The sequence below is a fragment of the Diorhabda carinulata genome, chromosome X (assembly GCF_026250575.1).
Source record: "Diorhabda carinulata isolate Delta chromosome X, icDioCari1.1, whole genome shotgun sequence".
Lineage (NCBI taxonomy): Eukaryota > Metazoa > Arthropoda > Insecta > Coleoptera > Chrysomelidae > Diorhabda > Diorhabda carinulata.
The window spans coordinates 23,166,480-23,193,634 of NC_079472.1; the positions used below are offsets into that span (position 1 = coordinate 23,166,480).

Sequence of the window (27,155 nt, forward strand, 5' to 3'; positions counted from 1 at the left end):
AATTGCAGTGGCATCTTCAGGTTAAGGTTGGAAACTTTACAGAATACCTTCATATATCGGAAAGAAATTAAAAATTAGACTATAGGAAGACAACATATGCTTCCAAAAAATAGAACAAATTCATTGACTTGTTATTCTGGTCTTACAAAAAATAATCTTGGTATTGCTACATATTTGTATCTTATGAATTGAAAATAAGCACACTGTATAAATATATGATTTATTCAGCTTGGTTAGAAGCAGATAGAAGACTAGACCAAAGAAGGCTAAAACATCAGTCTAACAAACGCAGAAGTACCAAAATGAAATTATTTATTATTAAATACATTTACTTTGATTGCGTTATTGTTGTTGATAATAATTGGGATATTATCTTTAATTATATCCATATCAACAAAAACAGTGGTGTAGTAAGGAATAAATAACATACAATTGCCCTGTTTATCAATCTACGTATTATATCAATCAAGTATGTTGTAACAAGATATTATTATGCGTTTGTTTTATATTTTTAAATTAAAAATTTATAGTTTCAATGGCATTCAAACGGATAGCCATACATTTGCATACTGTCAATACTCTCCATTTTTGCAGTGTACAGCACTGACCAATAAATATAACATAATCAAAACTCGTTCCGTAGAACGGTATATCAGTGGGTATTACACAGAACGTGAGGTTGGTTGGTGTTCGGTACTTGTTAGTTTATTATTGAGAAAATGGTGATTTGTTAAGCAAATTATAACATTAAGCAAGGTACGTCATCTTAGTTTGCAATTCATTTAGTATAATTATATTATTGTTCTATATTTTAATAAACATTTATTCTATTTATTAATTTGAGTCAGTAAAAAAAAAATATTCAAATTAGAAAAATATACTATCGAATATGATAATCTCGATTATAATAAAATTAATTAACTAAACACGAAAATATGTATTTAAGTGATTAATAATTATTGACACAAATTTTGTGATCTCAATATTTATTTTACATATGGTACTCTACGTTAATGTTTGTTATTGGCTTTTTTGGACAGAATCTGGTTCACCATTATAATAAACTAAATTTGCAATAACTCATAAACTAGCTGTTCGATTAAATCAACGAAAAGACATAACGATCGGGAATAAAATAATCTAAATTATGTTTCTTAAAAAGTTTTACCAGTTTTATAGTTTAGGAGATATTTATAAAGTTTTGGTACTTTTTCAGAAAAATTTTGAAATATTTTTTCTAACACCATTCATTAAAAATCGAAAAAATACAAAAAGTTTTGCTAAAAGATAGCACAGCGTTTTACAGTAATTGTAAAATATATAAGTTCATATTTGTGTACAAGGATGGTCCCAGAACGATCAGGACTGACCTAGAGATGACGGTAGTTGCTTGAAAAGTACCACTGTATTAGAAAGTGCACAATCTATACATCATATGTTTCAAGTTTGAAGACGCCACGTTGTTTAGTATTTATTTGGCAGCCATTAATAGTAGACGTTTTCAGTGATTCAAATGAGTTGACAACTCCAAAAATGTTGAAAAAAAAATCCTCAAAGCGGTACTTGATGAACGTCGACTGAAATTGCGCGAGATATTAGACATAGCAGGCATTTTAAAAAGTGCGGTACAACTAAAAATTTGGACCTCAGCAAGATGGAAGTCGCGTTTACTCACAATGAAACAAAAACAACGTTTTCTGGAGTATTTGGCATTGTTTCACAGAAATAAAGCCGAATTTTTGCGCCGTTAGATGAAACGTGGGTCCATCAATTCACACCCGAAAGAAAATAACAATCAAAATAATGGACTGAAAAGGGAGAACCGGTTCGTAAGAATGCAAAGACCGATCTATCTATTGGCAAGGTCATGGTGTCGGTTTTTTTGGATGCGAATGAGATAATTTTCATTTACTATATTGAAAAAGGAAAAACTATCAAGGCATCTATTATGCAGCATTTGAACGAAGGAATCAAGCGAAGATGGCCGCATGTGGCTATGAAAAAAGTGTTATTTTATCAAGACAACGCACCAGCTCACACATCCGTTATTGTAATAGCCTAAAGTAATGAATTAAATTTTGATTTGCTACCTCATGCACCCTATTCGCCAGATTTACCTACCTTGGATTATTCTGAAGACTTGAAAACATGGCTCGATGGTCAAAGATTTTCCAACAATGAAGTGGTGATGTAGACAGCTAAAGGCTATTTTGAGGAGCTTGACGATTTTTATTATAAAAAGAGTATGGAATTTATTGCACAGCTAAAAGGAGATTACGTTGAAAAATAAATATATTTTTTCCAATTTTTTGGAGCAGGTACTTCTGAGACCATCCTCGTCCTTGCTGTCCTTTTCCGTTTTTATGAAACACTCTTTAATAACCAATAGATATAAATTGGTTTCGACTCCAATTTACCACTCAAAGAGAGTTGTATTATTTAAGTGAAGATTATTTAATACGGAATTTGGTTTTATTTGGAATAGTCTTAATATATAAATATTTTCGGAGGTATGAATGAAAAATGTCTCGCTGAAAGTCTAGTTAAGTGAGATCAAGTAAAGCAGAAGGGCTGAATTATTTCTTATAGTCGACTATTAGACTAATAAACAAATTTTCAGGTTACAGTGATATCGCAGAAAAGCTAAGTAGTTAAGTGGGGTTTGGGATTGAGATTTTACCTCAAAGCGATACCTTTTGAAACGAAATAGACAATTGACAAAAAGTTCCAGTTTTTAAAGAACGATTGAAAATTTTATATTATTTCCTTATTTCTAATTCGATTCAAAACAAACGGTTACAAATAAGATTAAATAGTTTTTCATATAAAAATAAATCAATGGTGCATTGGCTTTGCATGTCTTGAAAATTTAATTAAATCTGGATAACGACTTTTAATTTCCAATCACGACTCTAGATTTGTATTTGTTAGTTGAATTCTGGTTTTATTTTTTATAATATTCATGCAGGAGAAGGTCCAAAGATCCTTAGCACGCTATATATCAATTTATTCACCTTACTGTAGCATTCCAAACGCCGAATACGAGGGTCTCAATAAATTCTGACATTTCTGAACTTTCAATTTCCTCTTGAGGTCTGTGAACTTGCCATTTCACAATTCTTTGGTTTTCAGACTTAGCAATGTCATTTGGAGAAATCCGGCATCAATTTTAAATGGCTTGATCTTGACGAGAGAGTAGAACCCCGGCTCTCGCGGAGCTGTCCTATTACTGATTTTAACAACAAGCGAAGAGGCAAGCAAAACCATAAGTGATTGAATCAACACTCATGAAATTTAACGACCGCGCCTTCCAAGAATGACTGACTGAAAATAGGGTTTTGATAATATTTTATTAATTTTTTCGTATGTAGCTAAAGAGCTGGAATTTAGCACCAAAAGAGCCGGAAGTTGTCGCTCCTGCGATAGGGAAATCGTCAAAGTTTGCGAAAAGTAGATGGTAGGCCATTGCTAGTAGGTTAAAAAGTGGATGGAGTCTAGTAGTCTAGGGTATGAGGAGGATGTTTTTCACTGCGTGTAGCTGTTACATCTTTGAGTAAACTATTCCCAAGACAAGCTCAGCGGAAATGGATAGAAGCACTAGATAGAAGAACTGATCCATTTAACTGCGTGGAATACGACTGATAACTGGACTTCTAGCTGAACATGGTCTTATAAGACGTAATTTGTCACACGTGCGAGATTCAAGCACTTAAATTTTGCCTAGTGACAGGAAAAGGCTCAAACTAAAGTGCCTGATTAACTTTGGAAAGACATCGGTCATTGGTAGTTTTAAGTGAAGCACGACGGGCTTATCAGAAGACGCAATGGTCTCTGACCGTTTACTAACCTAACTATGAACCATAACCATCCTTACCAACTTTAAATAACAAAACAAAAAACTGCTTAAATCATGCTGCTACTTTTTGGTTTATACTTAAAAGATTCGGTCCTAGCAGAGTCTCTGGGCAGAACGCGGGCGGTTCTTGTCGGAGTCACATATGACCCGCCCCCTACTTCTATCATGACAGAAATGTTACAAGAACGAAAACAATCATAATCGTAAGAAAAGTATTATTTTTCTCAACATTTTTTCATACCCGGTGTTGAATACAGGACCAAGACCATGCACCCATCTTTATCTAGGTATATTGAGTTTTTCTTTTTTCGTGTAATGCGTCAATATTCAGAGCTATTATTATCCATTATTAGATTCAGTAAACTTATTCATAGGGAATCTGATGACCCTAAACTTTAACTCTATGATAGTAATAATATTCAACACAATTTAACTAATAATAAGAATTGTACAGTATCGAGTGAATAGAATCAGACAAGTGAAAAATTAATAATAACTGTTGAGATTTTTTGATAATCATTGAATTTCATATTTTTATTAAAATATGTAGGACAGAATTTCTCAAAATAAGAAATAAAGATCGGTATATGATATGTTGAAGATCAGTAGCAAAAAATAGAAACTTTCTCATAAGAAAGAGTAAAATTGTATACAATGCGTTACCTACCCTTTTGATATTTCATTTCGTCAAATTATTTTTAAAAAATTAGTTGATTTCGTGCAACTATAAAAAATTTATTAAATATTTTTATAACAAAATAAAGCGGGAGTCAGTTTAATGTGAATAGCCCGGTACTTTTTATAAATAATTCAAGAAGCATTAATGAATATTGCAAATAATCTCGTTACTTCAGCATTTTTCATTTCATTATCTTTATTTTCATATATTTTGAATATCTATAATAGACAAAACTGATATCTCTTAGGCATTTGATACGATATTCTAAGTGTTATTTGGCTTTGGTTCAAATTTAATGCACTTCAAATCTAAAAGGTCAAAGGAAATTGAAAATATTCAATATATGATAACAATGATGAATAAACAATGAAAATACATCTTCCCAAAAGTATTAAGGAAACAACAGATTTGCAATATGAATGAACGCCAGTCGGGTAATATATATGATAGAAAATTCTCAGGAATACATGGGTTCTCATTCAACTATAAATGTCCAGATGAACTTCAACCTTTCGAATAAAAAACCCAGATTAAATAATGTAATTACTTTGCTTTGTAATATCGTTGTGACATAACGTCCTCCATGCTTGCCTTATCTTGGTTCCCACTCTTGTCTAGAACTAAACCCGCAAAATCTAAAACATAACTACTACAACCTTCCAAAAATGAATCCAGTCATCCAATCCGTCCCTATTTACGAAATCACCGGTTTCCTAGCCGGGTAACCGATATCACAAGGCATCAATACTGTATCCTTCGAACTAACAGTAAATAATTTATGATAAAGTACCACTAGATCAATTGAATTATTTTAACCCTTCTGAGGAACGAAGAAGCTCAGCTCTCCACTCAATTATGTATCAACTTTCAAAGTAGATGCGTCAAACAACTAAAAATACTTTAATTCTCTATTTTCTCATTTTTATACTCCGCTAAAAAATATTAATAACATCATAGTACCATTTTCAATACACCATAATATAACGCTCGATTCAAAGATCCGCTGGAAAGCTCATGTTGAAAGGAATAGAGGAGAACTTGGAATCAGATATAAGATGTATTGGCTTATAGGAAGAAACTCCACTCTCTCTCTCTCTCTCTACATGATAAGCTTGTACTGTACCAGGAGAGATTAAAACAAGTATGGATTTATGGTATCCAACTGTGGAAGTGTACTAAACAAAGTTAACTATAGTAAATAAATAATATTGGAATGGAATATTGCCGACTTTTCCTGGCATATTCGCAATAGTGTTAGAAAGGCTTCATCAACATGTGAACTTGCAAGCCAGCTGCTAGACAACACAGGAATAGAAAGAAGATTTTAAAAACCAAATTATTTGAATTAGTGAAGTGTAACTGTTAGAAGCGTGTACAATTTTAAATGTCAAATTTAGTGTAAACCCATCAGTTAGAACTTGAAGATCACTCTTTTACTTTAGTTTAAAACATGAAACTAATATACGTGGGTTAGAATAAAATTGGTTATTGGTCTTTTATTATAAAATGCTTAACGAATGTTGATATGAACCTTTGATCATTTAATATTCCTGTTACTTATACTGTTAGTTTTTTATTTATAAACATTGCTTTGAATTTGGTTCCAAGCAATTGCTTCAAATACAAGATTGTTTTTAACAAATTGCATCTTCATATTTGCTGTAATAATAAAATATTAAACACACCAACTATCGGTATCAGTGAAAAATGTGTTTATTGACCTTTAAAGGTGATAAATGTATAGAATTAGACTACTCATAACCAAAATATATGGCGAAGGATCTATAAACTTAGTTCCAGTATAAATTTTTTTGTTTCTATAAAAGAAACACAATTTTGTGGGTTAAATAGAATGTTATGATTCAGTAAACTCTCCCTGAACTTAAATTTACTTGATCCAATTAGGTTCTAATTTATTCTGTTCCTGATTCCCCATATTAAACATGTATATTGGAATCAGGAACAGAATTTTCTAATTTCTAGCAAAAACACCAATTTGAAAGATGCTAACTCTAGAATTGTCTAGGCGAGAATATTTATTCGGAACTGGCTATATCTAGGCTTAATAACGTGCTTTTCCAACAAAATATATATTTGCTTCACATTTGATTCAAAAAATAAAAAAAATCATGGTGTGTGGGGCTATTTAAATGGAAAAAACATTCTGATTTTTTTAACATTTAGCATTTAGGTATCCACATTGGGCCCCGAACTTTTTTTTAGTAATTTTTTAACTTCTATTTCTTGGAATATTAAATGATCATTTTCTGTTTTCCCCACTTTTTTCGAATCTGTTGTCTGAAATGTAATTTTCACACCGGATCAGATTAAAAAAAATTAATATTCATTTCCCATATTTTTGGTAGATTACCTGAAAATAAAACTGTTCAAACGGCTCGAGAACGTCCAAAAATACTTTAGGACTCTATTATTATGTATATAGTATTGTGGAGGTGATAAGAATCAGGTGGCTGAACCATGTAAGAAGAAAGGATGAAGAGACAACAATAAGAAGAGTATGGAGAGGTCAACCAGAAAGGAGGCGCCCACTGTGAAGACCGAGAGCAAGATGGAATGATCAAGTGGGACTTGGTGGTGAATAGACATGGCTGAGGATAGAAAATTATGGAGGCAACTTGGGGGCCAAAAATCAACTTGGATTTCAGTTGCCACAGTAGTAGTACTATGTATAAAAAACTAGGGTCTGTTCCGATGCAGCAAAGAACCTGATCCGATGAAATTCTTCTAGAAAGAACGTTATAAGTAGATAATGTCAAAACTATATCAAAAATCGAATATATTATTTTATAATATTTATCTCCAGTAGGATATTCCTAATATAAATTCAAATTAAATTTACAATATAATCAATGTTTTCGGTATTTTCGTCCTTTCTGACTGGACCTGTGATTCTTCAGAATACATTAACAAAATTGATCCCGGAAGATTCAGGAGATTGAGATTTTGAATACACAAGTAAAAAATAAAACTTCTCGTGCTTATTCTGACCAAAATAATGAAACTAATCATAGAATTGTGTATGAATAATGATATAACGATACTTAATTGAAACTTATAGATTTCAAAGTTTAATTATAATAATAATTCAATCGCTATCTTCATCTATAACTTGATCTTTGTTAGAAAATAATTCTAGAACTATATATAGATTATTAGTAGCAAATTATTAAGCCTAGCAAACCTTGAATTGGGTTTTGGGTTCTGATAATTTTACTCGAGAGATATTCAAGTATGATTAGTCAGATCCAAATAAATATCCATGTCAAGACAATTTTAACGTGTTTATCCAGCTATAACCTTTCTATCACCTATTTAACTTCCGTCAGAGTGGTATTTAAAAATCCTTTCTTAGTGAGAGGTTACGGTTTAAAAGAAACCTATTGCCCAAATGTCATCAGTTATGGTTATGCAGTAGTGATCAGTCAGTTAGCCAGGACATGTTATTTTAAGGAATATGAGATAGGCTTTCACGACTATCACCTCTTCGTTCGATGGAAGTTGTTGAGAACGATCAGAAATTAGTGAAAGGGTGATTATTACAACAGTTCATTTTTAATGTCTACAGATGAGTACCAAAAATGTTTCGTACAATAAAAGTACCAGTGAAACAAATGTATTTGTTGTATTGAAGTATTTTTTGGAGAAGATAACGTTGTTTTAGGAAAAATTTAAATTAAATCTTTTTTCGAAAATAATATTGGTTATTCTCGGTTCTCCCTCGTATTTTATCGAATTGAAACAACTAATTTTAACGTGTTTAATAGTATATCGTATTAGAGTACCCATCAAAATTTATATTTCTTGTTGAATTTTTCCTAACAATTGCTTTAAAAAATTACTCTTTTTATAAATATAACGAGTTCATAGAAATTTACTTTATAAATAATACCAGGTACAAAATTCTTGGAAGCGAGATAGAAACAATTTCCAATTAAGCCAATTTATTTAAAAAATTTAAACTAAAGCCGCTTACACACGGATGAATGATGAATTTGTATTTGAATGGGGGGAAACTACATACCTGTAGCCAACCAATCGGCAACGTGTTGGCAACCAGTTTAAAGAAACTCGACCTATTGATTCGCTGGAAACTTGAATCACCCTCCCCGCAAAGGTTTCAATGGACGAAGATTTTTTGTTTTCAAACTGAGCACGACAACACGAGTTTCTTGGAACTATATTTGTTATTTTTTTATATAAAAAAGCGATCGTCGGTGTTGCAGGTTTTCTTCGGTTTCCCTGCAACCTGGCGAACCGGTTCTCCAGCCAAATGGCCGACGATGAGAAATAATACAGCTGCAGCTTCACCCGTCCGCCCCAAAATGAAATAAAATAAACAAAAAAACATACAAAATGTCAAAAATCCAAATAAAATAATAATAAAACCCCTCAAAAATGAAAAAAAAACGAGAAGGCCTTTTTGCGTACAAGCTTCACTTCATTTTCATTCGGCCAAAATCTCCCGTTAGGAATAGTTAGGCAAACACAACCTAACGAAACCATCACAATCCCAGTCCTGCAGAGGAGCTATTCCTCTCTCTCTCTCTCTCTCTCTCTCTCTCTCTCTCTCTCTCTCTCTCTCTCTCTCTCTCTCTCTCTCTCATGTAAAAAAGCAAGCACAAGGGATTAAACTCTTTTATACTCGAATAATTCGAATGGTGCCTGCCGTGTGAAGTTACCTGTGGATATTGATATTCAAGTTGGTTATAGTGTTCGGTAAAGATGTGCCTGATTCCACAGGCTTGCACTCCTCCAAAGGAAGGAGTCTCCATAAATTGCACTTCACACTTCTCCCAAAAGAATAAATTGACGTTCTGAGTCACCGCAGGTTAAATTGGTGTTGATGAGCCACGTCTGTCTATCAAGTAGGTCTTGCAAATACTGCTCTTGGTGGGATTATGTTGGACAGATGCGAAGATCATCTGCCGTGGTGGTATCGGTAAAGCAGGTCAGGCCTTCTTTACTCTAAGCTTTCCAAGTTTCTGGTCAACTCTATAAATCGAATTGCTCTCTTCTGTATTGAGTGAGATGAACAAATAGTTTGTACATTTGCGGATTGTTTGGTCCGACGAAAGGTAATTTTTTTCTATAGTTAATATTGAAAAGGAAATGTAGTATAGCTACTGTCACTTTGTTCAAATGAAATGTGTGGTGTGTGTGCAGAGACATGTCACTAATCAGTTGGCAACTAGTTAATGACTTCAGTTTCTCCGTTTATTTAACCTAAATCAACCAGTGTTTATCTTGTTCAGAGACTTAAGTTTATCTTAATTATCGAAACTTGTGAGTATTGGTGTAATGATAGCTCGAACAATTCATTATGAAGAAGCTATTAACGGTTCCAGAAATTCTTGCTTATGTGCATCTATGATCCTAATTTTGGTATTTCCTTATCTAAACTACTTATTACCTATCGTCTCTTTTTTTAGATGGTATCAAAGTTGTTGACAGCAATAACTCGAAAGAAAAAACTAGATGCAGAAGAACCAAAAACAAACCTAGCAAGAGTGCTTTATTTACTTGATCTTGTATTGTTAGGAGCTGGATCTACCTTGGGTTTAGGAGTCTACATTCTTGCAGGATCAGTAGCGAAACTTTATGCAGGTCCTGCAGTATCCATTTCATTTTTAATAGCAGCTGTTATATCATTATTTGGAGGTTAGTGATTCTATAAATATCGATTAATTCATTGAAACTTTCAAGAATTTATTTTGAATAAAACCTTGTGGGAGACAAAAAATTATCGCCTTAAATAGATTTACTTTTATCACGAACGAAGCATGAAATTGTTTAGTTCAATAGTTTTACGCCGATAAGGGAATTTCTCTTATTGTACATAATAAAAATGGTATTTGTTTATAAAATTGTTTGAATAGAAATCGAAATCGGTGATAACAGAAACTTAATATTTTGACAAAGAACTCTTTTATAAATTAATTAATTAAACCCATCTAAATGTAACATACAAATTTTTTCTTGGCGTTCATATCATTTTTATAAATCTATACTTTCCGCCAAAAATAACAAATTTTATTAGCTCTAATTCTCTATAAAGAGTATTTCAAAATATCCATCCCTTCCGAATATGAATAAGTAGACTGAAATTATTTCTTAAGAATAAAAATTTTGTGTTTTATCCCCTTTTGAATGAACTTAATTCAAGATAAATCAAAAAGAAAGTTGAGCAAATAGGAAGTAATGAAGCTTCAGATCTCAATTCAGCTTAACGGATATTTCAACACCCTCAATGGATTTATAAACGGTTGAAGACACTGATGAACCAATATTGTGACACAAGATAAAATCGAAACTAATTGTTTTGTTTTTGTGAAGCTTAAAAAAAATTTTGCTGTTTATTACGTCGGAAAAGTTCTCACTTATTATTCGTGTACTGAAAAGAGCTTCAGAAAAAACTGGGATCATCTTGGTCATTTTTTCCCTGATATATAAAAAGCATACACTCTGTATATCAAAGATGTCACCAAGATCCCCCCTAATCCACAACCTTGTACAGCTAGAATGGCTGGACGCTTTACTGTTGCAGTTAATTACATAATTATGCAGTGCAATAACTTCCAAAGTAATAACTAAATATCCGATTAAATCCATTAAGTTTAAATAATTTTCAAATACTGTACGACAATCTCATAGAAAATTAATATGAAGATTCATTTAGTCTAATCGTGAAGCTTGGAGTTATCAATAAGTAAACTAAGGATGAACAATTTACTTTTTTGTTATTTTTCTAAACAATTTATCAACCTTGAGTCAAGTCAGTCAATTATTATTGATATATTGATAAATAAATATTTTTATAATAATTAATGAAAATCAATGACTTCAATATGCTTTGAAATTACCCCATGACGTATGGAGGTGCCCCTACCTACTGTACGAACGTACCTTTCGTTGAAATATCTTATCCAAGAAAATTAATTTAATAAAACACTTTAAGCTTTTGACATAATGATAGATAAATTCGACAATTTATCATAAATTAAAAAAATAACATTTTGAAAAAGTGGGAATAACGTTCCCTAAACACCAAAGGATGTTGTTTACAAGTTCATTCAATGAGCGTATTAGCAAGAAGTTTAAATATACCTTAACGAATATTGAATTACATCTCCTCCGAAAAGCTTGATGTTAATCAGCCTTTTTGTCGATTTTAACATCCCCAATGGATGTTCTACTGGACCAGTGGCTCGCATGCGGCGTCATATAGCTGGGGGAATTATTTTACTATAAGAACTATACAGTGATGTTGTCTTCAGTTCGGGTCTCCAGTCCGAACAAGACTTTGTTATACCACTTTGATAAAACTAGTCAGTGGTTACAAACCTCTCCTTGCAATTGCGAGCCATTGGGGATGTTAATATCGACAAAAAGATGGGTTGACATCACGTTCTTGCTTTGAATTTGTAAGGATTTAAATCTGGTCGCTCTTCCCAATCTAACATTGAGAGAAATTTGGGATATTATAAAATTCTCGGCGTTATAGAGATTATAATAATTACAAATATTTTCAGGTTTATGCTATGCTGAGTTTGCTGCAAGAGTTCCTCGGACTGGTTATGCATATGCCTATTGTTACGCGGGAGTTGGTGAATTGGTAGCATTTATTGTAGGATGGAATCTACTCTTAGGAGCAGTACTAGGTAAAAATATGTCAGGGATCTCTGAATATATTACCTGTAATGAATATACGTATATAAAAGTAGTTTTTTCTAACCCGATATAACTTTAAATTATAGAATATTCCAAAAATTAGTTTTATTCCAAAGATAAATACATAAAACTAACATTTGTAAGAGATTTTAAGTCTAGTTGACAGGTCCATTTTTCAAAATCAATTGTAATAACAATAAGTTTATTTATTTTGTCCAGCAATGTTATGACCCTTTTAACCCTTTCAAATAATAATTGCGATCTTCCTCTTTAAAACGTATGCGGTTACGTTCACTTCTGATGGAAATTTCTCCTCCAAGTGAAACATTGAGGTTAAGAAACAGAAAAAACTAGCTGGGGTTCGATCTGGTAAATGCGGTGGGTAGTCAACCAATTCGAAGTGCAAAATACAACTCATTACGAATAACGCAGGCAATTAAAAAGTATCAGTTTTCATTTTCTGATAAACTGTGTGGTACTATAATTATAGAGAACCTTTCATCACCGTTAATGAGGTACAAACAAATTCATGTGTAATGGGTACTTATAACTCTTATTATTTCAGATTTAAATATCATATATATTTTTTTAGGTGCTTCTAGTGTGGCAAGTGGAATGAGCAGTTATTTAGATACTTTGGTAGATAGAAAAATATCAACAACTTTAAGATATTGGTTTCCAATGGATCTTCCATATTTGGTCTCTTCACCCGATTTTTTGGCGCTTGGAATAATTATGTTACTCACAGGTAAGTGAATATTATTGTCATTATTATTAGTAGAATAAGTAATAAATCCAAAACTTCATGATCAATTATAATTTATAACGTAAAATTTCGGGATTGTAGTTTAAGCTAACTACACAACTACTCAAAAAATCTCATTACTAGTAATGTTTCCAAAAAATCTATTTTTTATATTAATGCCTTCAAACCTAATTCACTAACGATTGCGCAGTTACCACAAACTCATAAGTTCCTTCCACTTACCTTCGACGTGTAGTTTATACAGTGGCGATTTTTACACTATTTTCCTGATTTCAAAGATACCCAAAATATCGCCATATGTATTCACTTTTCACTGACCATATAATAGTACAAAACATACTAGGCTCTCTAATCTTGTTTCCATCATACAATAACTGGAAACGAAACTGCGGATCTCCACGCTCTAACAATCCTCCAGATGTCCTAGTCCAACTGGGTTTCAAACTAGGCGTAATCTACGGAGCAACAGTACTACACTCCGAGGACGATACCAGAAGTACCTGCCCTGACCTAGAAATGGCGGTAGTTACTTGAAAACTACCACTGTATTAAAATTCATAAACATGGAAAAAATTGGTCAATATAATACTTTTATTTGAAAGGGATTCACCCAACCAATGTAAATGTAGTTATCAATAGAAAAATATTGGATAGCAGAGTTTAAACGAGGCCTTGCGACCTGCGAAGACTAGCATCGCAGTGGTAGACCAAATGAGGTAGGGACTCCATAAATGTTGATAAAAAAATCCACAAAGCGGTACTTTATGAAGGTCGAAATAGCAGACAGAGTAGGCAAGTGCGGCATAACTAAAAATTTGGACATGAGGAAGCTGTGCGCAAAATGGGTGTCGCGTTTTATCACAATGGAACACTCAGCATCATCAAGATGTTTGGCAATGTTCCACAGAAATAAAGCCGAATTTTTGCACCGTTTCATAATCATGGATGAAACATGGGACCATCACTTCACACCCGAAACAAAAAAACAATCAAAACAATGAGCTGAAAAGCGAGAACCGGCTCCAAAGAAGGCAAAGACCGTTCCATCTGCAGGCAAGGTCATGGCGTCGGTATTTTGGGATGAGCATGGGATAATTTTAATTGACTATTCCGAAAAAGGAAAAACTATCAACGGCTAACGTATGGCAACATTTAAGCGAAAAAATCAAGCAAAAACGACCGTGTTTGGCTTAGAAGAAAGTGTTGTTTCATCAAGACAACGCACCAGCTCACTCATCCGTTATTGCAATGGCCAAAATAATTAATTTAAGTTTAAATTGCTACCTCATGCACCCTATTCGTCAGATTTGGCCTCCTCGGATTATTTTCTGTTACCAGACGTGAAAAAATGGCTCGGTGGTCGAAGATTTCCCAACAATGAAGAAGAATGTCGTCAGTTAATGGCTATTTTGAGGAGCTTTACGATAAAAAGGTATCATCTTTCGTACACTTTTTACCTTTAACGGAATTTTATGAGTAGGAGGGCAGCTGTGACAATATTTTTAGCATACTAAACTTACTCACGGTTATTTGATGTCTCAAGTGAGTCGTCTTTTGACAAAAGTGTATGTGTTTGTCGAGCACATCCTCACCATCACCAATTCCAGATAATAATTTTATCACAAAAATCTTATAACCAATTCAGTCTCGCGGGGCGCCTCCAATATATTCGCGACACGAGCCTTGGTGAGCGAAGCCGGCAGGAGTGCTTGCCATTCACACTCTCGATTTATTCTTTAATCAATCCTCTATATCCCACGCTTGATTCACTTTGACTCGCGCCCGAAAAGCGGACTAGCAGAACGAAAGAGAGGGAAGGCGAGAAGACATTAACGGACTGTCCACACTCTCTCACTCGCCTTCCCTCGTGGAGAATCACTAATGAGCTTAACTTTAAGCCTTAGAGTTAAGTTGGATTCCCTTAAAGTTAAAGGCTACCAACCTTTATCACAAAATATAATTTATTTATTACGACAGTTTTGTAATAGTCTTCTATGTGATGTATTATGTAATTTTCCTATTTTCTGTGCCAATACCTAGCGGTGTAGGTTAATATTAGCTGAACGAGCACATTTCATTAAGCAAATAAAAATAAGTAAATATATAAAAGTATCAGTGAACAAATTATACACACAAGGTCACGTATTCAAAAGTGATTACTTTTTCAGTACTTTTATCCGTTGGAATGAAAGAATCGTCAATATTCAATAATATTTGTACCGCTTTAAACTTGTTCACCATCTTGACAGTCATAGTGGCATGCACAATCAAAGGTAAGCAAACTATATTATTATATGATTTGAAAATAGTTTCAAAGAATGATTATTTTAAATTATTTAAAATATTCTATTGAATTACCACATTTAGTAATAATTTAAATGTGTTGACTTCAGCGGATATCAAAAATTGGAAAATTGCAGTAGACCAAATAGCACCGAAGTATAAAGAAAAAGCAGGTAGTGGTGGATTCTTTCCTTATGGTATAAGTGGTGTAATAGCTGGAACTCCGAATTGTTTCTATGGTTTCACTGGCTTCGACGCTTCTGCGGGATGCAGCGAGGAAGCTAAAAATCCAAAAAGGGATATACCACTCGCTATTCTGATCACTTTATTTTTAGTATTTGTGGTTTACTTCACCATCTCAACAGTTCTAACATTGGCCTGGCCATATTATCTACAGGTTAGGTAAATATATTTATTATAAAAAAAAATGTTTTGATCAAAAAAATTAATTTCATTTTCGACTTTCCTCAGTTAATGTAATTTCTACGAGGGATGTAACCTTTCAGACATAGACATTACTATACCATGATTCTGATAACATCTCCTTTCATTACATAAATCTAAGATATCGATTAGCTTCAATACTCATATAAAGAAAGTTGTTTTCATTACTATGTAGATGTGATATTACTATATATTTTTTACATGGAAAGCAGTTAGAAAAACCGAAGAAAAGCTACATAATTATTACCTAGCAAGTACGAGATTCCATGGAAAGTGATTTTCTCTGGGTTTACCCGTTTAACTTCTGTCGTATTTAGAATACAATTCACAATTATTAAAATGACGTTTTCCATAAGACATTTAATTGATTTAATTTTTTTAGCAGTCGATTTCGAAATATTGTACAGATTTTAATCTACTTTGAATAATATAAATTAGACATAAAATACAATTTCAAATATATTGAAAGTATCCTGCAAGGATTGCCTTTCAAGTTTTTACAATCGAACAATAGGTGGCGTGTCATCACTGTGTTTGTTAACATTGACTTTTGTTATTGCAAAACTAGAGGCAATTGAGAAATTGACTAAAATGTTGATAGAAGACGAAAGTTTGTGCAAAAATTGAAATCTCCCGTGAAGGCTTACTTTAGATGATTTTTCATGATTTTAAAAAAGGATTCATTCAACAACAATGCATATAATCGCTTTGTGTGCAACTTTTGGTAATGAAACACTATCAGAAAAGACTGTTTACAATCGGTTTGCAGAATGTTGTCATTATCGCCATCATCCGTCAGTGATGAATGTCAAGAAGATCGGGTATTATCAGTTGTCATTCCAAGAAACATCGATGCTTTACCAAACTGGATTAAAGAACATTAGCATATGACTTACAGAGAGTCTCTTGGGATAATGCAATACAACGATTTCACAAAACTATTTAGGTGTGTGAAAGATATATGCCAGATGTATTCCTAATGCCAGTTCTCATAAACAACTGAATATTTGTTTGAGAAAAACATCGAATTAATGTCTCATTGCTCGTATTCATCCGATTTATCGTCTAATCAGTTTTTCTTGTTTTCCACTGTCAAATAAAAGATGCGCATACAGCGATTTTTATCACCTCAAGAAATTGTTGAAGACTTTGAATACTTTATTACTTCCTTTTGTTTAACTCTTTTTGAAAAACTTGAAATGGCACCCTCGTACTAAACATTAACTTATAGTAATATGCGGAATTATTTTACATTATTGTTACATATAAGTATATTTTGATTTTTCAAAGAGTGTCAGTTTCCCAAAACTGCTGAAGAAGAAGCATACAAAAAATTATTAAAAATTTCCAGAAAAACACAAAACTAACCAACATATTCTGCATTCAAAATAGCTTCTATGGTTGCCACATTAAAGTGAGCTTTACGATATGAACCAGTACGATTCTGTCTTGTTTTGTTAATCGAAATATCCTTGCAGTTTTCTTCGCAGATTCTTCAATGTGTTGTTACAGCATTACCTCTATTATTTAAATACAAATATATTACCGTCCCTCCGCAGTTAAATTCTATTATGGGAAAAAAACAACGCATTCGCCAAAATATAAAAAGTCTATTAGACAGAGACGGCTTCGACGCCTACACATTTATAATATACATAACAAATTGTTATAATATTATATTTGTGTTCAATGCCGTCACTGTTTGTGAGTACTGTTCTAAGAATAATTTAATAAAGGTTATCAATCAAACTTTAAAATCGCATTCATGAAAACTTTAAATATGATAGTAATATTATATTTATGTTAGAAGGTACAATAGAACGAGAATTTATAGATCACAACTTTTAAATCATTTGTGTTAATTATGTACCTTTAGAGTGAAGAAGCACCCTTTACTTATGTCTTTGATCAATTTGGTTGGGTAGAAGTGAAATGGATTGTAACCGCAGGAGCAGTTTTTGCGTTGTCTTCCAGTGTTTTTGGTTCTATGTATTTTGTTCCAAGAATATTCTACGCTATGGCTGAAGATGGATTGATTTTTAAATTCTTAGCCAACGTTCATCCCACTACCAAAACTCCTCTGGTATCCACGGTTTTATCAGGGAGTATCGCAGGTAAGTTATAAAACGCAGTTTATTATTTTAAGCGTTATTGCCAAGTGAAGCCATTCGAGTTTCAAATGAGAATTATCGATTTTTATTTAAAAAAAGGCAACTGAAAGATGAAGAAGATGAAAGACAAAGACGTCAAATCAAAGTTAAAGTGAAACATTGCTGCCAATTTAAAACATCATGAGTTTCATAACGGATCGCTCTTTTTTAGATTTATGAATGAATCTATTTTAGTTGGATCTCTTTCATATTTGAAACCTCCTTTTTGTATCCTTTTTCATTAAAGTGCACCTAAACTATGCTTTGGCCAAATGACTAGATAAAATTCTTCTATTTTATCGAATCAGGTGATTATTGATTCTACATACTATACATATATACATTTTTTCTTAAAACAGGTATACTTGCTGCATTCTTAAAACTAGAAGCATTAATGGATCTTATGACGATTGGAGCATTTTTTTCTTATATTGTAGTAGCTGCCTCCGTCATAGTCTTAAGGTATGTACTTTATGGGTTTTGAACGCCATATAACATTTACGATATGTAAATAATTAAATATATTGAAGTTAAATACATTTTTAAATATTTCAGATATGAAAATAAGCAAACTGTAATGGAAGTGGCATCAGGGCAAGATTTTTACGTACACAGTAAGCAGCATTATTTGGAAAGCCTATTTAATATTAGTAAAAGTAAAGTTCCTACAAAAACCACATCGATTGTTGTAAATATAAGTGCGATGTTCTTTAGTAAGTAATTATTTTATACTATGGATATTTTACGATAATATGGCTAATCATACGGCCTTTTAAATTAAATTTATGCAGGCAAATAAAAATAGTCTAATAGTGTTTATACTCAATACACTATTTACACCAGATAAACTTACCTTTAGTCTCTGAAGACAATAACTTGGTTATCGAAACGCGCGTCAGACAGTGTAATTGTGTTGTGGTAGTGGTGGTGTAAATAGTGTATTCAGAATGAAAATCACCAACGTTTCCAGAAATTTCAACTTAGTGTTTATATAATAAGAACATAATTTTTGGAACCATCAATTAGGAAAAGTCACTTTCCATTCACAATGTTACTTGCACTCCAATTCGGTTCTAACCTAACCTAAACTTCTTACTCTTTGAGATTTTATGTATCTTGTTATTGATGGATATTTATAACCATTCATCTAATATTGATATTCTAGTTTAAAAAAAATTATTTTATCGGGTACACCTGTTAATTCAAAACAACAAATCATATATATTGAACCGGTAATTTCTAGTGGCACATTTTTTTAAAGGCTAGACAGTTGCCCATTTTATTTCCTGCAAATATATTAATAGTAACATATTAGGAATTTAATCAAAATATACATTTGGCAACTTCGCTTCTATACGCAGAAATAACAAATTTCTCTAACCTTATGGATAAAATTTTATATGTCAAACAAGCGTGTGTATGGACTTTTGTGCTTTTTAAATAAATTTTGCATTTTATTACTGTACAGGGAAGAAGTAAACACGTCTTAGCAGCCTCCACAACCTCTAATTTAATCGATGGTTCTGTCAATCTCGACCTTTTCATCAGTAATAGCGCTGTCAATAAAAAATCACGATACTTTACTATTTAATCTCCCAAACTCTTTTATTGAAATTTTTTATATAAAGTTTCGATAACTTTGTCCTTAATTTTCTTCATATACTTATCTTATAACGACCCAACTACTTTAATTGGAAAAAAATACATTTTACTTATTTTTATATGTATTGGTATGAATTGAAAGATAAGAAATAAAATTTAATTTTTAAACACGACATTGTTTAAATGACGGCCATCACGTTGACGGACGGCACTTCTCAAACCGTTTGCGTTCATTTACAATAACTTTTTAAGGAAGTGGTCGAGGAATACTCCTGATCTTTTCTTCAATATTGTTTCTTAAATCTGTAAAATTTCGTGGATTATTCTCGTAGACCACGCTTTTAAGATAACCCCACAATAAAAAATCCGGTGGGGTTAAGTCGGGGCTCCGAGGTGGCCATTCAATATCACCTCTTCGTGAAATCACATTTTCTGGGAATAACTCGTGCAATGCAGCTAAAGAGTTGTTAGTGGTACGCGATGTGGCCCCATTCTGTTGGAACCATGTCAGCCAGTTAAAAAGCTTACATTGTTGCAGTGGCAGCCACATTGAAGCCCGAAAAAATTGTGTGTCATGTCGACATAGCGTGCAGAAGTTACAGTCACTGAATGTCCTCTGTTATGTTCATAAATGTAGGACCCAATAATGCATTTCCCGACATAGCGACCCACACGGTAACTTTTAGGCGATGCAACGTTAATGTAAGCTCTGTGGATTCTTTTATCGCCAAAAACGACAATTTTGGCGATTGATGTATCCATCCGAATAAAAATGTGCCTCATAGCTAAAGAAAATGTTGTTAACATTGTTAAATTTCTCTGACATTACATTCACAAAATTCAATCTTATAACGAAATCATTTTCATGTACAGCTTCGACAATCTTAATTTTATAGACATTTAGGTGTAAATCAGATCGCATTATGCGGTGAATTGTTACTCTTGATAATCCCAGTTGAGACTCAGAGTCGAGGCTGTCGTCGGCTTCTAGAATCTGCTACTGAATGAATGTTTACAGGAGTTAATGCTGTCCTTGGATGGCCGTGATGAATTTCGCCAATAGCGTTTCCAGTAGTATTGAATGTCTGGAAACAAGTTGAAATTGTTGGATTGCTTGGAGTTTTCGTAAGGTTGCGCAGTCGATAATGTAACCGATACAACTGTCGAACTCGAATAAGTGATCAATTATTTTCGAAATACGCGCGCACGCAAAACGAGCGTTGCTCTTCCGTATATGACATGATGGCAAATAAAAATTTTTTTGGGACACCTTGTATATGTTGAAGGAGTTTGTTGGAACATTGGTATCTACAAAATTCACAGAAACAAACAATCATTGTGAAAATTATGTCATACAAACAGAAATATAACATGAAAAATGTACAGTTTCATAAGATCGTAAAGAGAGTAGATTTAGTACATATATATAAAGTCAATGTGAAAACTTTAAAAAGCAAGTAAAAAGTTTTATATTTATAAATAGTAAATGTACGCTTTTGGCCGGCATTTACGTCAATGGTATTGAAAATGTCTCTTTACACTGACTTTAGAAAGACTATATACTACTATATACTTTTCTGTGATGTTTTTTTAATAAAATAATGAAGATAGTCTAATTTATTATTTTTTTAGCTATTATAAGTGCGGTATTCTGCATAATAATAATCAATGATTCGTTCTTTTCTTCCAAAAATATGCAGTACATAACTTGTTCAGCGGCTCTATTACTAATGATTATAATAATGTTGGTAATATTTAGGCAACCAGAATCCGAAGCGAAGATATCGTTCAAGGTAACCTTTGTTTGTTTTTATTGTATTTCAAAGAGTTACTTTTATTTCAAACTTCTAACAACTGGAAATAAAAGATATCCTATGATTAGCAACTAGACCTGAAACCAAAATTATCAATGACATTATGAATCAAATATTTAATCGTCTTAATACTAATTATTTTCGAAAGAATACAAAAAAGAAAGAACTATAAATAGTAGTGTAAACTGAAAAACTTTGAACATACGAGTATCACGAGATATGAGAAAAAGTAATTAATACAACAAATATTTTTCAAAAATGTGCAAACATTATTAGGTACTAAAGTTTACTACTTGAGCAATGTTTAAGAATCTAATTTTACATGTTATGAATCCCACAATTCTGGGAGAAATAACTTTTCCCTTAGACTATTTAACACAAAAAGATATAACTTTTTACAATGACAATCGTAGAAATTGCTGGTTGCCAAATGGAACGGTCGCGTACGTTGCACATATATTAAGAATGACGCCGGATTGTCATTGGTCAAAAAAATATTGTCAAAAACTAAAAGGAAATAGTCATGACAAGACCTCTCGTCGTACTTCGTTAATGTATGGATTTACGGTACTTATTCATATTTTGTCATCTGTCATTAGTGTAGCTTTGATTAAAGTTAAAAATTACTTTATCTATTATTATCAAAAAATGTCTTTATTTCTGTTCTAATTCCTAGTTACATTTCATCTAATAGATTAACATATAAATACGTTGGCCAATATGCTGGTAGTTCATAGATATCGTGTGTATGTCTGGATGCAATGCTGTAGTTCCTTGCAAAGGGGCATTATCCAAAAGTTTGATGTAGATACAATAACTCTGTCCCTGGTATATAGCTGTGACTCCCAGAATATTTCGCTTTTCCTAGCTATACGTCTGTGTAACAAATACTCTGTTTTTGAGGCGTTTATAGATAATTTATTGTTCTGAAAATATGGTGAAACTTTGTTGCTTAAATGTGTTTGGATAATTTTGTGTGCGTGATCGGGATGTTTCGCCGATGCTACAAAACAAGTGTCGTCAGCGTACATGACTGTTAGGAAGTGGGAAGTGGGTAGGTTTTTGACATTTATGTGTATTTTTTGAAAAACTCTTAAGGGGTGTTAATATTTGAAGTTTTGATTCAGATAATAGTCACCAGTACAAATTTTATAATAAAACCACTATTGTAAGTCCGTTATAGTAATAACAATAATAATAAATATATTTCTGCATCATCATGATGAAACTAAAACATTTTTCAAGGGTTATAATAATTGTAACATTCAAATTTAAAACTATTATACTATTATAAATATATTTTTATCATTTCTTTAGGTTCCATTAGTACCCTTAATACCATGCCTTAGCATATTATTTAACTTATATTTGATGATGCAGTTAAGTTTGTTTACGTGGATGGGATTTCTGGGCTGGATTGGAATAGGTAAGTGTTTTAGAAAATAATTTTAAAAACTGGTGTGGTTAACGACAGATAATAAAACTTTGCATTTGTAATTGTTGCGAATTTTAATTTAATAACTCTCTCGCTCGCTCCGGCCCTGTCACAGAGCGCAGATTTAACGGCGCCGGCGTGTTAGAAAGCAATAAGACTTGAATAATTCTGGGTGGTATACAAGGAAATGATGTATTATATTATGTATAACTATTATTTGTCAAAATAATAACGGCCGGTTTCATAACACATTTAAAGGAAGCTTTGAATTTAAAGTTACGATTAAATTAAATCGGGCGTTTCATAATTGCCATTTGAACTTTAAGATAAAGTCGGAAATGTTTCACTTTAGCAGATTAAAGTCTCCTTTAGCGTCAAACGTCAAATGCAAACTTAGGTTATGTTTTTTTTGAATTCTAAACAGGCCCTGGCGTCTTTATTATAAATTTACAAAAATAAAAGTTTTATGGCTCAATTGATAGATATCATGCTACATTACGTTTGAGTTTGGAAGATAAAATTTGACATTTTGACTTTTCTTTAAGTCTTTATCAAAATATTTTGATAACCAAAAATTATTAAAAAAAAACTAATTTCAAAACAGAAGAAACCTAAAATCGAGAACATTTAGATGCATTATGTAATATTTATCAGGGGCTATATAAGTCTCATGTTGAATTTAATGCGATAAAATCTTCCTTTGAACGAAATATTAAACGCCATCTGTTCTATAAAGCGAATCTCAAACTAACGTTTGCTGTGACTTTAAGTATCTCGAAAACCAAACGAGATATCAAATAATTTTATTTCTCATTTTCTTTTTATTTTGACCTAATTAACATATATGTAATACTTCTATATGGACAGTTCCTATAAGTGGAAGCTGTTGCGACTAAGGAAGACAGATTGGCAACGATTTCTCTATCCTCTCAGGTTTCAGCTCGGTTCTGCGCATTCTCAAGCATGCGCAGAATAGATAAAGTGTCTCGAACGAGAGAGAAAATGAATATTGTCGGCACCGTAACTTAGGGATGTTTTTTCACGTACCAACTGTCCATATTGGAGTAACAAATATATGCTAATTAAGCAAAATTAATTTTCAGATCGTGACAGAATCATTGCAATAATTTTCTTTTTTAGAAATTTACTTTCTTGAGATCAATATCTGGACGGATAATATCGAAAATGTTTTCTTTATGATTTTCCATCATAATTTCACAAAATTCCGGCCGATTTATTTCGCCGTCGTAAAATATTTTCTTTGTTGCTTGTACTTCAAATTTGTTGCATAGGTACTTCGTTTCTAACAAGTTATGGAGGGCAGAGGTAAGGAAAACCATCTCGGTGTATCGAAAAGTGTCTGTTGAAAGGAAGCAAATTAAGGGTGTTTAACCATTTAATGTATATATTTAAATTATGTTGAGTGCGCTACTGAACTTGGCACATGCGCCTACCCAGAGTAACCGGGCTTGCGCAGAAGAAGACAGACATCAATCATCAAGGAGCCACGAGGCCAACAGCGTTTTTTGTTCAGGCTCACAAAGCATTTGTACAATAAAGTGAAAATCGAAACAAATCGTTTTATTGTGCTTCTCACATTGTATACAGTCCACTTTAAAACATTTTCAATCAAGATATCCAACCAAAGGGGGCGTTATAGTAGCAAGTGGAAGAATTTTGAAAAGAGCGCCGCAAACTATTAGAGTAGGATATTAAATTAAATTCTTTTTTGAAAGTCATAATTATTTCAAAGAAACTATGAATATACAAATTCAATCGAAAATTGTACATAAAATATATAACTGCTAAATTCATATCATTTCCACTTGCTACACTAGCTATACTTGGCGTATTATAATTTGATGTTTACAGCTGGACAATTTTTCAACTAATCCCCTGTACAAGACGGTTCCCCTTCCTCTCTATATAACAAGTCAAAAAATGGAGTGGGAAACCAATTAAACAGTTTACATCCCATATTCCATAAATTTTTTCTCATTACCGTATATAAACGTAGTTTCTGTAATAGAATGTTAAGAATATTACACAATCCAAAATAAAATGGGTTACTCTTGTCATATTTGTTTTAGGTTGCGTCGTCTACTTCTTTTATGGAATTAAACACAGCGTATTAAATAAAGAAGAAGGAAGTAGAGAAGAAGTCAAAATTTAATTAGGGAATAATTTGTATTTACATTATATGCGTTATTCTAGTCAAAAGTAATAGTCATCGAAAAATGATAAAAGCATTGAAATTAGATCAACGTTTACTTGTCAGAGTTAACTGTACACGGGATAATTTTCTTTTTTTATCCTAAGTGTATCAAACATAACTTTTCACAATAAATATATAGTCTATAGCTAATACGTTTAACTGGCGAAGCAAATTATCTGACTGAAAGTAATAACAATAAGTCGTCACACACTCTTCTATAATAGATATTTACTAAAACATATCCGTTTATACAGAAATCGGTATAATACAACAAATATACATTTTAAGAGAAAAAAATGCAGCTTCAAAATGAATTTATTAAAAAAAATTACAAAAGGGATTCGAAAAAGGATTACAGTAAATGTTCAAATTGATACCCATTTACGGCAACGTTTTTCAACCGCGAGGCATGCTAAGAGCTTCAAATTCTTCTTTAATTGCAGTTCGGAAGTCGGTAAGGGCGGGTGGTCCCCTCGCAAAATCTCGGTCCTTGAGAAGGCACTACAGAGAGAAATTACAGGGTGTCACGTCACATCACCGTGCAAGCCACTCAACGAATCTTTGTCTGTTTATCCATTATCCAAAAGGAACATCCCGCACACATAAATGAAGGATGTTGACGAGTGTTGGATCGCTGTCCACTTATCCACGCAAATCTTCGAGCAATTCCAGATAACTTTGGCCCTACACGTGACCCCCAAAAAAGTACGAACCCACGAGACCTCCAGCATGGATACCTGCCGATTTTTTTTTTTTTCGAGAACGTTACCTGACTTATGGCCGACCTCTGTAGTATAGTTTTGTAGTATGCCAACTTCACCTTTTATCTTCAGCAAACTGTAACTATAAGGGTAAATAAACAATAAAAAAGAAAATTCGATTTACAATGTATTAATATAAATTTAAAACTCGGTTTTTCGTCAAAAAAACTGAAGTAAATGGTGTTCAAAAATCACTAAAGATATATGTGCGGTCTCTTGTTGTTCTGATAAAAATCTATAATGTTCTATTCACCGTAAACCGTTAAACATTCCAATTATTTTTTCCATATATTTATAAACGAGGTGCGAACCTTGAAATATATATTTAAGATCGAAATAATGCGTAGTTTATTAATGAAAATGATAAAAATGTGAATATTATATCATAGTAGTAAAAGTAAAATGTTTTCAAACAACCCTTGTAATATGAGAATTAGCTAAATTCATATTAAGTGCAATAAATAGCACCATCATTTAGAAAGTTAAATAAAAAAACTAGAGCCGGGAAAAATCACCTAGGTTGGCATCGTTGCATATTTTACCGCTCGCTTGACAACGTTGTAAATAAAGTATTATACATAAAATAGTAAAAACAATTTCTGAATCATTTGATGATAATAGGCACTTTCAGTAAACCGCAGAAGGCTCAGTTAACTCTTCCTAGAAAAAGTTGATCTGTTTATTCTCAATCAACTTGAACTACAATGCAATCCGTCCGTGGTAGTTGGAACAAATTCGAACAAAATGATGATTTTATTATGATATTTTTGTAATCTATTAATATTAATTTAATAAAGAACTGTTTTTAGTTGTTTTCGTTTATTTCTTTACCAACCAATCCATATCGTTTGAAGGTCATTAGATAGTAACATCAATTTCTAAACATTCTTTTCTATTAAATTTATGAAATTCGCCTTTCAACTTGTTAGAAAATATATTGATGATTCTGTAATATTTAACAAAATAATTCTGATCATCGTACAAACAGAATTACTGTTCAAGGAATTAATCTTCTATCAGGTAATACGTAAGCAATTACGAAAGATTCATTAACTTCAGTTTGTCGTACAAGCACGGAAGGAAGATTATTGTTTACTGGAAACTAAATTTAAGTTTCATAACCAACCGAGAATATTTCTTTTAATGACAAAATAAAATGAAGGAATAGTTAATAATTCATGATGTATCAACAAACTAACTGTATAAGCTTCTTCCTAAATAAATACTTTAACTCTTTCTACAAATGGGCTGGTAAAGAAACGTCATCTGATACGATATAGGACTTCTCGAAAACAAACAGGTAATAATCATATAAGTTTTATTCCACCGATGGTTAACATAGGTTCGGTATTATAACATATTTGCAACCATCCGTTGGCCAGCCGGAAAAATTTGCATTGGCTGCACTTAGAGCTCAATATTGATCAATCAAATCCGAGTGAACTAACATTTTCCGGGAGG

General features: G+C 32.5%; 1 protein-coding gene across 1 annotated transcript; it reads left to right on the forward strand.

The window, feature by feature from the left end:
* Window positions 1-526: 526 nt before the first annotated feature.
* On the forward strand, window positions 527-26,507 carry LOC130901439 (high affinity cationic amino acid transporter 1-like). The gene is made up of 12 exons (XM_057812843.1): window positions 527-756; window positions 9,986-10,214; window positions 12,086-12,214; window positions 12,817-12,972; window positions 15,159-15,263; window positions 15,384-15,670; window positions 17,594-17,831; window positions 18,227-18,329; window positions 18,423-18,580; window positions 21,102-21,262; window positions 22,601-22,709; window positions 24,809-26,507. Exons 2-12 carry the CDS (start codon window positions 9,986-9,988, stop codon window positions 24,889-24,891), a joined length of 1,758 nt encoding a protein of 585 aa, XP_057668826.1. The 5' UTR covers window positions 527-756; the 3' UTR covers window positions 24,892-26,507.
* The last annotated feature ends 648 nt before the right edge of the window (window positions 26,508-27,155 follow it).